This window comes from Phaethon lepturus, unplaced genomic scaffold (assembly GCF_000687285.1).
Source record: "Phaethon lepturus isolate BGI_N335 unplaced genomic scaffold, ASM68728v1 scaffold33865, whole genome shotgun sequence".
NCBI lineage: Eukaryota > Metazoa > Chordata > Aves > Phaethontiformes > Phaethontidae > Phaethon > Phaethon lepturus.
The window spans coordinates 162-12,076 of NW_010538961.1; the positions used below are offsets into that span (position 1 = coordinate 162).

At 48.1% G+C, this 11,915-nt stretch overlaps 1 protein-coding gene across 1 annotated transcript in view; it reads right to left on the reverse strand.

The window, feature by feature from the left end:
* Positions 1 to 5,666: 5,666 nt before the first annotated feature.
* The window catches only part of FAM102A (family with sequence similarity 102, member A), a 33,389-nt gene continuing 27,140 nt past the window's right edge, over positions 5,667 to 11,915 (reverse strand). The window contains exons 7-12 of the mRNA XM_010286986.1: positions 10,134 to 10,288; positions 8,883 to 8,987; positions 8,427 to 8,616; positions 8,125 to 8,246; positions 7,040 to 7,109; positions 5,667 to 6,163 (exon numbers count right to left, since the gene is read on the reverse strand). Of these exons, the coding sequence (XP_010285288.1) occupies positions 6,118 to 6,163; positions 7,040 to 7,109; positions 8,125 to 8,246; positions 8,427 to 8,616; positions 8,883 to 8,987; positions 10,134 to 10,288 (688 nt within the window). The 3' untranslated portion in view covers positions 5,667 to 6,117. The remainder of the gene's footprint in view (positions 6,164 to 7,039; positions 7,110 to 8,124; positions 8,247 to 8,426; positions 8,617 to 8,882; positions 8,988 to 10,133; positions 10,289 to 11,915) is intronic.

The following is an 11,915-nucleotide window of genomic DNA, read 5'->3' on the forward strand; positions in this document are numbered from 1 at the left end:
TCACCCATAGCACTAAGATCCTCTTCCATAGCCTGAAGGAGCAAAGCTCTTTGCCAAAGCATCCCCCCCTCCTGCCCCTTCAGTGCCATCGCCTGGTGATGGGAGAGGAGGGTCCTTGGGAAGCCAGGTGTTCTGGTTTCATTAGCTGCCGACACCTGTGAGTTCCAATGGAGGAGGTGTGCATGGCCTGTACCCCAGCTCTTTCTCCACATGTGGGCTGCAGCTGGAGGAAAGGGAAAGGTGACACCAAACAGCCGAGGGACATGAGAGAGGCAGTCAAGGGAAAGGGGAAGACCCTGCCTGGGACTCAAAGCTGATCAGCATGCACGGCTGAGGCTTTGCGAGGGTAGGAAAGGCAAAGCTGCTTCCTCCCAGGGGCCCTGGTCTCCTCCAGCCTTTGCACGCACCCAGGCACCGAAGGTGGCTCAAACCTGCCGTTCACGGGATTGCCAGCCTGTGGAAGAAGAGGAGGGGCTGTCCCTGGAGCCCGGCAGGGCTGTGGCACTGTCCCTTGCACCAGCCTGGCGAGGCAGCCCTGGGCAGGGGTGCCCAGCCCTGCTCTGCAGCAGGGCAAGACGGGGCTGCTCAAGCACGGCCTGGGCGAGGACATGGTGTTCAGGAACACCAGACCTTGCCCGCGACGGGCGCCAGTTCACCTTCCTCCCCGATTGCAGGCTGTTGCTTCTGCAGGACATGTGCTGTGCTGCCAGCTTCCCTCTCCAGCCCTTTTCCCAGGAGTCTGCAGGGAAGAGCTGGCAGGGATCGCCACTCCAAGCCACCATGGAAATCCTAGAGGGCAAAGCTAAATCCTGTTCTAGGACGCTGCCTGCCAGCAGGCACTGTCTGACCCTTCTGCTTCGTTAGCAGATATTTCTGAACCAAAGATACATTTAAAAACAAGAAACAAAGCAAGAAGAATCAGTGTGAAGTACCAAAAACCTTTATTTTCCCCCAAACCATAACAACAATTGACATTATATTGATTTCCTCATATATTTGTTATTTCTCTACATTAGGAACCAGATACAGAAAATACAAACACGATCTGTTGAATCAAAGACGGCACAGCATTCCGTTAGAAAAAGAAACAAAAACTAGAGGAGCAAGATAAAAATGGTGAAAAATAGTCATTCCCTCCAGCCCAAACTTTCCAAGAATCATCATCAAAATAGAGCAGTGGAAGTAGCTTCTCTTTCTAAACGCACTTCTGCTTTAAGAAAAAAGTTAGATTTATCTTTAGATTTCAAAGTAAAAAAATGTTAAACTATCTTTCAAGCAATTTTGGAAGTTTGCATAGACCCATTCCCTTTCCAAAAATATCAGCAATCTCTCTATAGAATCTGATATAAATCAAGTGCGTGCCTCATCTGAAGATCACTGAGCTCAACCAACTTTCAAGAAAATAAAACATGATCTCCCCTTCCCCTCCCTCCCCCCACAAAAATACGGGCTCTACTGTTATTCCTTGTGTTTGAGGCAAGTTACGAGGCTCAGCCACACCTCTCGCTCAGAGCTTCATCCAAATTCCTTTTTTATTTCCCAAGTTTCCACATTTGCTCCCTCCCGACAGGGCAGGGGCGACGCAACACGGAGCTGCGGAGGGCATCGGGCTCGGATGGTGCGGGTGGGCTGATGGAGGATGCAGCTCTTGGGAGGGAAGCACGGGGGAATTTCTGCGCTCACCAACCCCCTCCCCAGCAAGGAAGTGGCTTTTCAAGGACAAACACCTGCGACCAGGCAGTGTTTGTAGGAACTTGCCCCTGGGGACCAGCCTTGTCCACAGGGCTGTCACCAGAGCAAGAACTCATGCAGCTAGAGACTAGGTGGGGTGGCAGGGGATGGGGCAGGAGGGGCAGAGAGCAAATTTGCAGCTCCCAGGTAAGGCAGCGAGGAGGGGAGCGGGGACCCCTCTCCAGGAGGGGTGTTTAACCTAGGTGCTCTAGCGTACCTGGAGTGAGGTTTTCCCAGAGGTTCACAACAGCGTGTGCAGAGTCCAGCTGCACAGCCACCAGTTTAAAAAGAAACAGCAACGACAAAATAAATAAAAAGTCAACCCCTCCTATTAAGATGCAAATGAAATATGTATTTTTTTCAGGTCTCAGCCCGGTTCAGAACCCTCTAAAAACTGAAGCAAACATTTAAAAGGGCTTATTAACTTTCTGCAGGGGGCAAAGTGATGTGGCAATGGGGGGGTGAAGGGGGGAAGAGATCACATGCCTGCTGCCCATCACACTGAGGGCTAGGACAGCACGAAGGCTCCCGCTTAAAGTGCTGACCATAGAGTGCCAAAGAAGATGGAGGAGCAGCATCCTTCTCCCCTTTTTCCATCACAATTTCCAATTGAAACCCATTTCATTCACCAAGCCACAACTAAGCCTATTCCCTATTCTTCTGGGCATTCACTCAGTTTATACTGGTTTAAAAAAAAAGTTAGTAAAAAAGTTACATTGAATTTCCCAACTCTTTGCAATGGGCTTCCACCAGCTAAAGGTCCAGAAACTGGGAGAGCAGAGCCCACACGTTTTCCCTGGCCCTGAGACTGGAGCAGAGAGCCAGCTCTGCTCTCCAGGTTCAGCCAGGCATGAGCAGCCCTGCTCGGAAGCGTCTGAAACCCAGGGGATGCAGAGTCTTGCCAATAAAGTCCTTTTACTTGTTTAAGCCACCTCTGAATCCCCTGAGAAGGGGAACGATGTGGGGAAGAACATCCCCCCTCAGCCCCCCAGGAATAAAATATCAATGAAACAATAATGCAGTCAAAAAACCACCAGCCTGCTGGGTTTATAAAAAAAAAATTTTCAATAAACTTCACGACAAAAAAAAAAAACAACCCCAAAAGGAAATTAGCCAGCGGTTTGGGTCTGGAAACTGATTCACTTCTTAAATGTTCAAAGTCCAACAAGGAACAGACGGCAGTGATGCCACAAGGAAAAAGTGCTCGCAAGACGCAGCTTCCCGAGAGATGGCAGCGAGTCTGCAAGACAAGCGACCCCACTTCTATCACCACTGCCTCGTACGCCCACCACCAGCCAGGGGCTGCTGGGCATCACTTGTGATGGCCGTGCAGCGGGAGCTCTGTGTGGGATTTAGAAATAGGAACAGACTGCTCCTTCCTCCCTCCGGGTCTGCTCTGGGTGCTCCAGCTCTGGCTGTGCTGCACCAGACTGAATGACTAGGGCTGCTTTCTTACTCAAAACAAGGGGCCGGAGAACTAAAAGCTACATAAAGACCAGGGTCTGTGGAGTCAATAACAACGTGGAGACAAGGAAAAGATACCCTATGAGACACAGTTATCAAAAATGCAAGCAGTGATGTGCCAAGCCGCTGGAAGAGAAGCCAGAGATGTGCCCAGGTTGGCCACAGCTATGCAATGGAGCGGGTTACGCCTCTGCCAGCCTGGGACGACGAGATCAGCTTTCTGAAAAGCTCAACTGCTTCTCTTCTTGCTTCACTGGGAAGCGATTCCTCCCTCTGTCCCACTGGGGCTTTTGTGATGTGCCAAACTGCCAGAGCCTTAGAGCAGCCAACTCTTGCCAATGGAAGCCCAGAAGAAAGCCCTGGGTTCCCAACTGCTCTGACTGTGACTGCCATTGTTCTTCGTGGGAACAGGAGCAAAGCAGCAGAAGTGAGCTGGGCTTTGGCCACTCTCCTGCCTTATGTTTGCTCCTTTCAAGTCCTGGTTGGACTCTGTCTCCCGAGGGGCTTCGCCGGCCCCTGGGGAGCAGCCTGACCCTCGGCCCCACACGGCCATCCGCAGACAGGGCAGGAACACCCACCGCAGGCCAAGCCCGCTCTGCCCTCCCCCTGACCTGGGCAGAGGGACAGGCCAGGCCTGGCTGGCTTTCTGGCAGAGCTCCCAGGGAGAGAGAAAAGCAAGCAGTTCTCCCCTTCCTGCAGACATGCATCATCCCGGGAACAGGGCAGGATGCTCACCAGCCTGCTAGTGAGTGCCAAACCTACCCAGACTGAATGAGGAAGAGATCACCACTAAAAAACACCAGCAAGTGTGAAAGAGTTTTTGTTCTAGACAGACTCAAAAGATCCAGTACTTTTTCCCTATGTTAAACCATACCAAGGTGGTGTCTGCACCCCTTCTTACCCTAATCCAAATTTAATTCCCTTTGAAGGGAAAGGGTGAAAAAGATAAATATCCTATATGTGGTCTGTCCAAATACAGAAAGAAACCTCCTGACTCGAAGAGAGAAACCGTCAAAATAGAGTAAGCAGCTGTATAGCTTTGCCACACTGCCTAGCACCCTCCCCATGCAGCCATCCTTAGCTAGCAGGGAAAAAAAAAAAAAATTTATAAATCAAGGCCCTTTCATTCCTTGTTTCTCATTCTGCCAAATTCCCTTTTCCAGTAGCTCATCTGCATGCATTCTGGCCACAAAGACCACAATTAATCTTTTTTTTCTGTCCTTTAAAAAAAGGCTTTACAATAACTAAGAATTTGAACGACAACGTGATCAGTTACAAGTCTTTCCTTGCTGAATGAGACAAGAGTGTGCCTGTGCGAATGTGCACGCACATGTGTGTGTCCAAGGAGGGCATGTTCCCAGCCATGCCCAGGAGCATGCCATTGCTCCCAGTGCATGGCTGCTGAGTGCTACTACAGTACACTGTCAAATGAGGAAAGGGCACTACACAGAAATAGCTTATCAGCTGAGAGACTCTGTACAGGAAGGGCTGCAAGCACAGCCTGCTGACGGCCCACGGCTGGAGTCTGCACAGATCCTCGTTTGCAATTCAGCTGCCAGGAGAATCTGTAAGTGGGACCTGAAAGGGACCGACATCTCTGTCACAAACTGCAAGGAAAAAAGGCAGCTAAAGTGTCAACTGCAGAAACCAAACACAAAGAAGAGCAATTGAAAGATCAACCAGAAAATTGTTTGAAGCCTTGTCAGAAGAGTTCTTTCACCACAGAGCAGGTAAGAACGGCTGCTGTGGCTAACACAGCAGAACACACCCATTCTACCTTCGAAGGCAGAGACAGTGGCTTCTCCCAGCCCCCAAAGGAACCAGCTCAGGCATAGATCTCTGCTGACAGGGCAAGAAAGGCCAACCAACACCAATTCCCTTACTGGCCCAGGCCAAGAGAGGCAATTGTTAATCACCACCACAACGGAGAGACCACTGCAGTCAACTGCATCCTGCTCTGGCCCAGGGGAGGGCTATCAGATAACCAGATTCTTTTCACAGTCCAAGAAGGGCAGTTCCCTTCCTGAGCCAAAAAAAAAAAAAAAAAAGAGGCTTTGTATCCCAAGCTCCAACAGTGACTATTTGCTGAATCAGTCCAGCGAACAGGGATTACACTCCTGGAACAGCAAGTAGAAGCCTCCTCCAGGTAAAATCTGGAACCTCTAAAGTGCTCCTGCTAATGCTAATAGATGAACACTGTCCTTCCATGCCCAGCAGTGGAAGGGTGTAATGCAGTTAGTGGTATAACAAGCACTAGCATTTAACCATTTATCAACTCCCATATGGATTGCGGTAGTTTTCTGAAATGCACTTTTGGGAGATATTTCCTATAAGAAGAGGATGTTTTGGGATTTGAGGGTAGGAAGGTGAAGTGCACACCATAGCATACCTTGTTCAGTAAAACCGTTGCCTTGGAAGGTGAAGTTCCCTTGCAGCGTCAACGGACTAAAGCATCCTGCAAGTGGCCATTTCACCGTGTCACCAACAAGCAGCTCCCGGTTTGGTTAGAATGGCTTCCCCCCTCCCCCAGTGGTTTGAAGAGTTCACAGTGGTATAACCCAATGTTTTGGGGATAAAGAAGCTGAGAAGTCCCCTGTTGCAAGTGAGTGAGTGGAGTGAGAGATGCAGATGAGCAATGTCCCCTAGGACTAAGAATAAGCCCAACAGACACCTTGCATCTGATCAGAAACTGGGGCGAAGGCAGGCACTGGAAGAACTGGGAAGCAGAGAAGGGTAATGCCAACGCAGAGAAAGTGCATGATCTGGAGTGGTCTCGGAGTAGTTCTGCAGTGCAAATGTATGGGGAGGGGTGTGGAGAAATCCCTTCTGGAATGCTGCATGAAGAGAGGTAAGGTTGGCATCCATGTGGCAGCGGACTGGGTAGGGGGCCTGTTTCCAGCAGCTCTACCCTGTTCTTCACATTTAGTGGGTTTCAATCACCACTGGCTCGTAAACTCCAGATGAGACCCTGGGGGGCAGAGGGGAAGATGATGAGAAAGCCAGGTTATTTTCCTCAGTCACGTAAAGCAAGCAAGTTCTTATTTGGAGCTCTCCACTCAGAAACATCACCCTCTAACCCCACACAAGATACTGAAAATAACGAGTCCGTCTGGCGAGAAGTCAACCCTCATAACACAAAACAGACAGCTACGTGGCAAGCTAACACTAGAGCACTTGAAAGAGCCGCATGCAATGCATGAATCCTTCTTAAGGACGGAGAAAAGAGGGGAGTATCCTGCGCACAGAGCCAGTGTTCCTGGCTTGGCTTTGCTCCCAGTTTTGTCACCAACTTGACACATCTTTGCATTACCATTATTGCTTTTGTTTTTTTAAACCTTAAAAGGTGCTATAAAGCCCCAAACTCAACTAGCCAAGACACTGTACTAAGAGCTATTGTGACATGAAAAAGTTTTATTTGTTCAGAAGTCTTTAATGAGAGAACAAGTCCTCGACAAAGACGGAGGAGGCGGGGAAAAGGGACAGTAAGCCCGGCCGCTGCATTTTTGCTGCCGGCCAGCAGGAGGCAAAGCTCCCTGCCTTCAGTCAGGCACAGGAGCAAGCAGGAACCAACTTCTACCATTTTGTCCTTTTACTCCTTACTTCTGTTCTTGGATCTAACAACTAGGATCACGTTATCCTTCAAAAAAACCTGCATTCATCCTCCAGTGCAGCTGTAGCCTGTCACCAGAGGGATCCCACGGGTGTTAATGTGGGAATAAAGCCACCACGTAGCACATGATGTTTAGAATTCTCTCCTGTAGCAAAAGGTGAAAGTTTCATGGGTATAAAGAGCTGATTAAGCTCTCTGGAGTGCCTCTGCCTGACAGCCTTTCAGGAAGCCTACCTGTTTCCCAGCTGAATACCACTCAACGTAGTTGTGCCGTCTCTGCTCACGAACAACCTCAGGTTACTGTCTGCAGATAGAAAAGGAAGTAAGACGTCAAAATCCAGAACTACCAACAGCTGCCAGGTGCTCCCCTCCCAGCCGCATTACACAACGATCAGCACAGGAACAAGTGCGTTTCTGGGAATGCATGTGCACACCTTCTGGTGTTCCCACAGTAATGCGGAAATGCCTTGAAAAGGCAAATCCATTGATACAAGTTCTTGGTCAGCTTAAACACGTCTGAATAGACGAGATGTGGGGCCTCATGATGCTTTTGGAGGCTCACTGGAGGAGAAACTCAGCCTGTTCTGCTGGTGAGAGGTGGCTACATTCAGTCTAGTTTTAAACCATGCTGAGTGAGGTGTAAATCCCCATATAATAAGAACGTTGCCATATGTGCTGATTTAAGGTGACTACAGAAGTACTAATAACAACGTAGGCTCAAGTTTAAAACCTTAACGAAAAGCCCCAACTAGATGAAAAAGAATGATTTCTAGGCTAAACCAGAAAATTAAAAAAAAATGCAGTGATATTATTAGTTTTCTCTTCACAGATGCTGTGACTGCAATGGAGACAATCCCTTTCGAGGCTCTCAGACCTGGTCACAGCAAACTGTGACCCATCTTTCTTGCCATCTCTTTGCAGAGACATGCTGTTTCCCCTCCAGTTGTGCTCTCCTACTTTAATAAACACCCTTGGGTTGACCCTGGACAAAAGCCACTAGAGCAGTGCAGACAGCTGATGTAACTGGTTTCCACTGCACTGAAGAATCAGTTTTTTTTTTTCCTCTCATCCTGTATGTCTGAGCTACTGTTTAGCCTCTGCTGTAGCATGTGGAACAGCAGCAAGTGCTATTTGCTAATGGATGCGCAGCGCTCAGATCCACATGGTTTGTTTACCTACCATAGAAACACCTAGCAGGCACTGAAAGCAAACTGCTGTCAAAGGAAGGGAGTCCATGGCAGATCAGATCTGACTGTAAAAGCTTGGCAGCCTTGCTAAAAGAACAGCCAAGACCTCCCCTTTGAGACTCATCCTCTCACCTTCAGTATTGCTGACATCTGTGAAGTCCTGACTCTGCATTATTTTCTCCACTATATCATCAGCATCGATCCTGGTATCATCCACTCGGGTTGGGTGACTCTCTACTGAATCCTTTTTCCTCCTGGGGAGAGAAAATAAGGGGAAAACTTACTCAGCTTTTCAAAACACAGATTTTCAGATATTCTCCTTGGCAATAATATTCTTCTCAGCAGCTACAATCCAATCTACCACTGCATGGAGACAACGGAGTAGATTCTGTCTCACCTTCCCAGAGAAGGCACTTCGCTCCTCAGTTACCTACCGGGAGGGTCTGTCCAGCAGAAGGGCTGGTCGGGGAGGGCGAGGTGGCTTTTCTAGTTTGTGGTCCCTCTCTCCCTCAGGACACTCCACTGTCATACTCAGCCCTCCAGACGCACTGCTGCTGGTGGAGGTATTCCGGCGATGGGTCAAGTCGGACATACTAGAAGAACGGGAGTGTTCCGTGCTGTAACCTGCAAACACAAAGTGATTACAAATCAGATCTTCTCCCCTTCCTGGCAGCACAGTTAACAGGAACGGCAGTTTCAAAGCAGCATTTCTGCTCCCATATACCGAGGTTTAGACATACATCTATGAACTCATCTGCAGAGACTAAACAGGAGACTCTGATATTACAGCAGGGTAAGATAAATGGCTGCACATCACTCTCAAGAGCTCGTTGCAGGAAAGAAAAAGGGATGGGGCCAGTGCTGGCACAGCCACATGGATCAATGGTTACCAGAGATCTTGGACTGCTGGCTGGCATAGCTGGAGTTCCGCGAGTGCCCCGAGTGGAAGACTTCCTCTGGGCTGGACAGATTCTGATCCGGTTCTTCTGGGACACCTGCCAAGGAACAACAGGGCACTCCACTTACACAGTTACCAAGACAGCACACTGCCTGCTGATCACCTTGGACTGGAGGCTGATCTTGGGATGCTAGATCAAGAAAAAGGCAAGTCTGTTGGCAGAGCCCTGCTGTACAGGCTAGCATAGACCTTAGAAGCAGCTGGGGAGTAGGGAAGACAACAATAAAGTTTTCTGTCAAGCTTATGACTAATCCTAGCATCCAGTGCTTGAATTTACAAGCATCTCTGGGGGCTTGAAGGATCTAGAAGGACAGGTAGTATCTGAGACTATCCATCGTTAAAAGCGTTAAGATAAGACTAAGAAAACTTTAAATGGCCCCTGGCAGTAAAGTATTAAAACCTCCATTTGGGTGTTTCTCCTGTCACTATCTTTCCCCTTCTATCACCTGTGAGAGAGCCCACGCCATTTAAATCACATCTGAATTTGATACAGAAACCTCAGCATAACCCCTGCTCCTGTGCTATTGCCCCTGCTTGTCTCCCTTGCAGCAAGCTTATGCAAAAGTGCGCAAGTCTAACGTACTAGCCAGCTTTTCAAGAAGAGCACTTGCACACAGTGCTAAGTCACAGAGGTGATGAGACTGGAGTGCTGTTTTGGTGCAGCGTATCTGCCTGCCCATTTGGAGTGTGCTGGGAAGGAAAAAAAACTATGGGAAAATGCAGTGCCCTTGAAAACGGGCTCAGAGAAGCCAAAGAACTCTGCATCAGCAGCTGGAACAAGGCCATTAGACCTCAAACCAACCTCCAAAACCTTCAGAGGAACTTTTCTAGAAGATAAGTCTGAGCAACAGAATAGCTGAGTGGAGAACAATGTTAAGTGTCATTGAACACAGTGGAAAGCAGAGAAGAGTGCAATACATGAATTATTAAATTCCCAGTAAAAGAACAAATTGCTTTTTCTCCACTAACAGAAATATGCATGTGTCAAAGATTCATGCCTCCTCTCCTCAACCTTAATAGATGGTTTTGTTTTTCCTCAATTTTCTTAATGAGCAGAGGGGTGAGGAGAGGTACGGGAAAACATGAAAAATTAAAGAATTTCCGTGCTTGCAACTGCTGGGAAAAACAAAAAAGTGTCCAGGCACAGCCAAGTGTTGCATGGCTCCAGGACGGGCATTCATACCCGAGCTGAGAATGGCGGTTCTTGGTTTGGTCTGACGCAGAGAGCCAATCGTGGCTGAACTGCTGCTGCTGCTTGTGGTTCCCTCGCCCTTGCAGGTCAGCTGCAGGGTAGAGTCCTGCCCCGGTATGGTGATGGATTTGGCGGTGGAAGGAGGCCTGTAATCAGGAGCAAAGAAGGTTACAAACTGCCAGGCAGGGAGGGGAATCACCCCACCACTCCGGCTGTTCCCACTCTGCTCTTTCTAGAGGGTCTCCGCGCCTGCACCCACCCTTTGTGGTGGGGGGAAGCTGGCAGTGACACAGGATGACATTGGGGTTTGCTTTCCTACATGCCAGACACTGGTCTTCCCTACCTCGTACTGCATCTGGACTGCATTACATGGAAAAGCAAGTTTCTGAGGTAAATCAAGGCAAAAAGGGAGCATGAAATCATTTATACAGGACAACAAGTTCAGAGCCCACACTATCCTCCAGAAGACCAGCTAGAGCTGCCCTTTTCCCCCAACACATGTCCAGTGACCTGTTGGCCTCACAAACAGGAGCCGGTTTGCTGTTGTTCAGCTCTAAATTCCAGCACCCTTTTGTTATACCTTTCTAGATCAGGTAAAAAAAAAAAAAAAACTTTTTATCTGAGCAGCCCCATCCCCCTAAGAGAATACTTTTACAGCGATCAAATAACCTTTCCATTTTAACTGATGATTAAACTCCTTTTCAGTGAGACTAAAGTGTTTTTCCAGCTGTCAAAATTATTTTTCTGGTTATTCTGTGTGCTCCCAACATCCCTTTGTAAATGCTGACTGCAGGGCAGAGCAGTGAGTGCCTGGAGCCCCCTCCCTTCCTGCAGAAGTGTTTTTGGGTGGAAGCCATGGCATGTGCAGCGTGGCAAAGTGAATATTCCTGTTGGAGCCCTAACCTCCCTGTAGCCTGATGTCTGAACTGGAACTAATGGATCATATTATGCTTTTTAAGTGAGGAGTGAGAAAGAAAAACTTTTATTTGTCTCACTTGGAGCTCAGAGGGAAGATGCTACATGAGAGGACCTTTGCAGTATTTGGGGAGAAAGAATAAAGCACTGAGAATATTTTAGATGGGCAGCTATAAAAGTTTCAGGAAACCCACAGCATGCCTTCACCAGGAAAAAAACCCTCCCTAATCACATTATCAGTGATTTACCGATAAAGCACCCAGGTACTTTGGGGACTTTGCTTCACAGGTTAATAAGGCCTTTACAGCCTTAATCAAGCAAACTGTTCCTGCAGCAGCTGTCAGAGCAGCCCGTAGGTCTGTCAGCTCAGGCTGCTCAGCCTGCTCTGCCCCCCTCTACGACACTCAGGAGGAGAAGGTTCATCTGAGCGCTGCAGAAAGTCATTGCTCGGAAGTGATTTCCCAGCACAGTTTAATTCCTGCCTAATCCTCTAATAAGTGCCATTTCTCAAAAGCTCTACTGATCAAGGACTGTTCTATGTGCAAAGCTTCCATTTTTAGACGTTTGCACATTATCAACATGTAAGGAAAAAATGGGAGTGACTGCAAAAATCCTTTAAGAAAATTAGGAGGTTTGACTTTCAGACTGACACTACTTATATTAAATGGAGATATATATATCCAATTCTGTATAATTTTCAGACATTCTAACAGTGGAACCTGCTTCCACAGTGAAGGAGCAACAGGTATTTTTGTCAGGCATATTATTGTCAGACATCCTGGTACCCTAGATTTAAAACATCTGTTACTTTTATAAAGTTATGGTTTAAGATATCCAAAACTTCTTTATTACACTTCC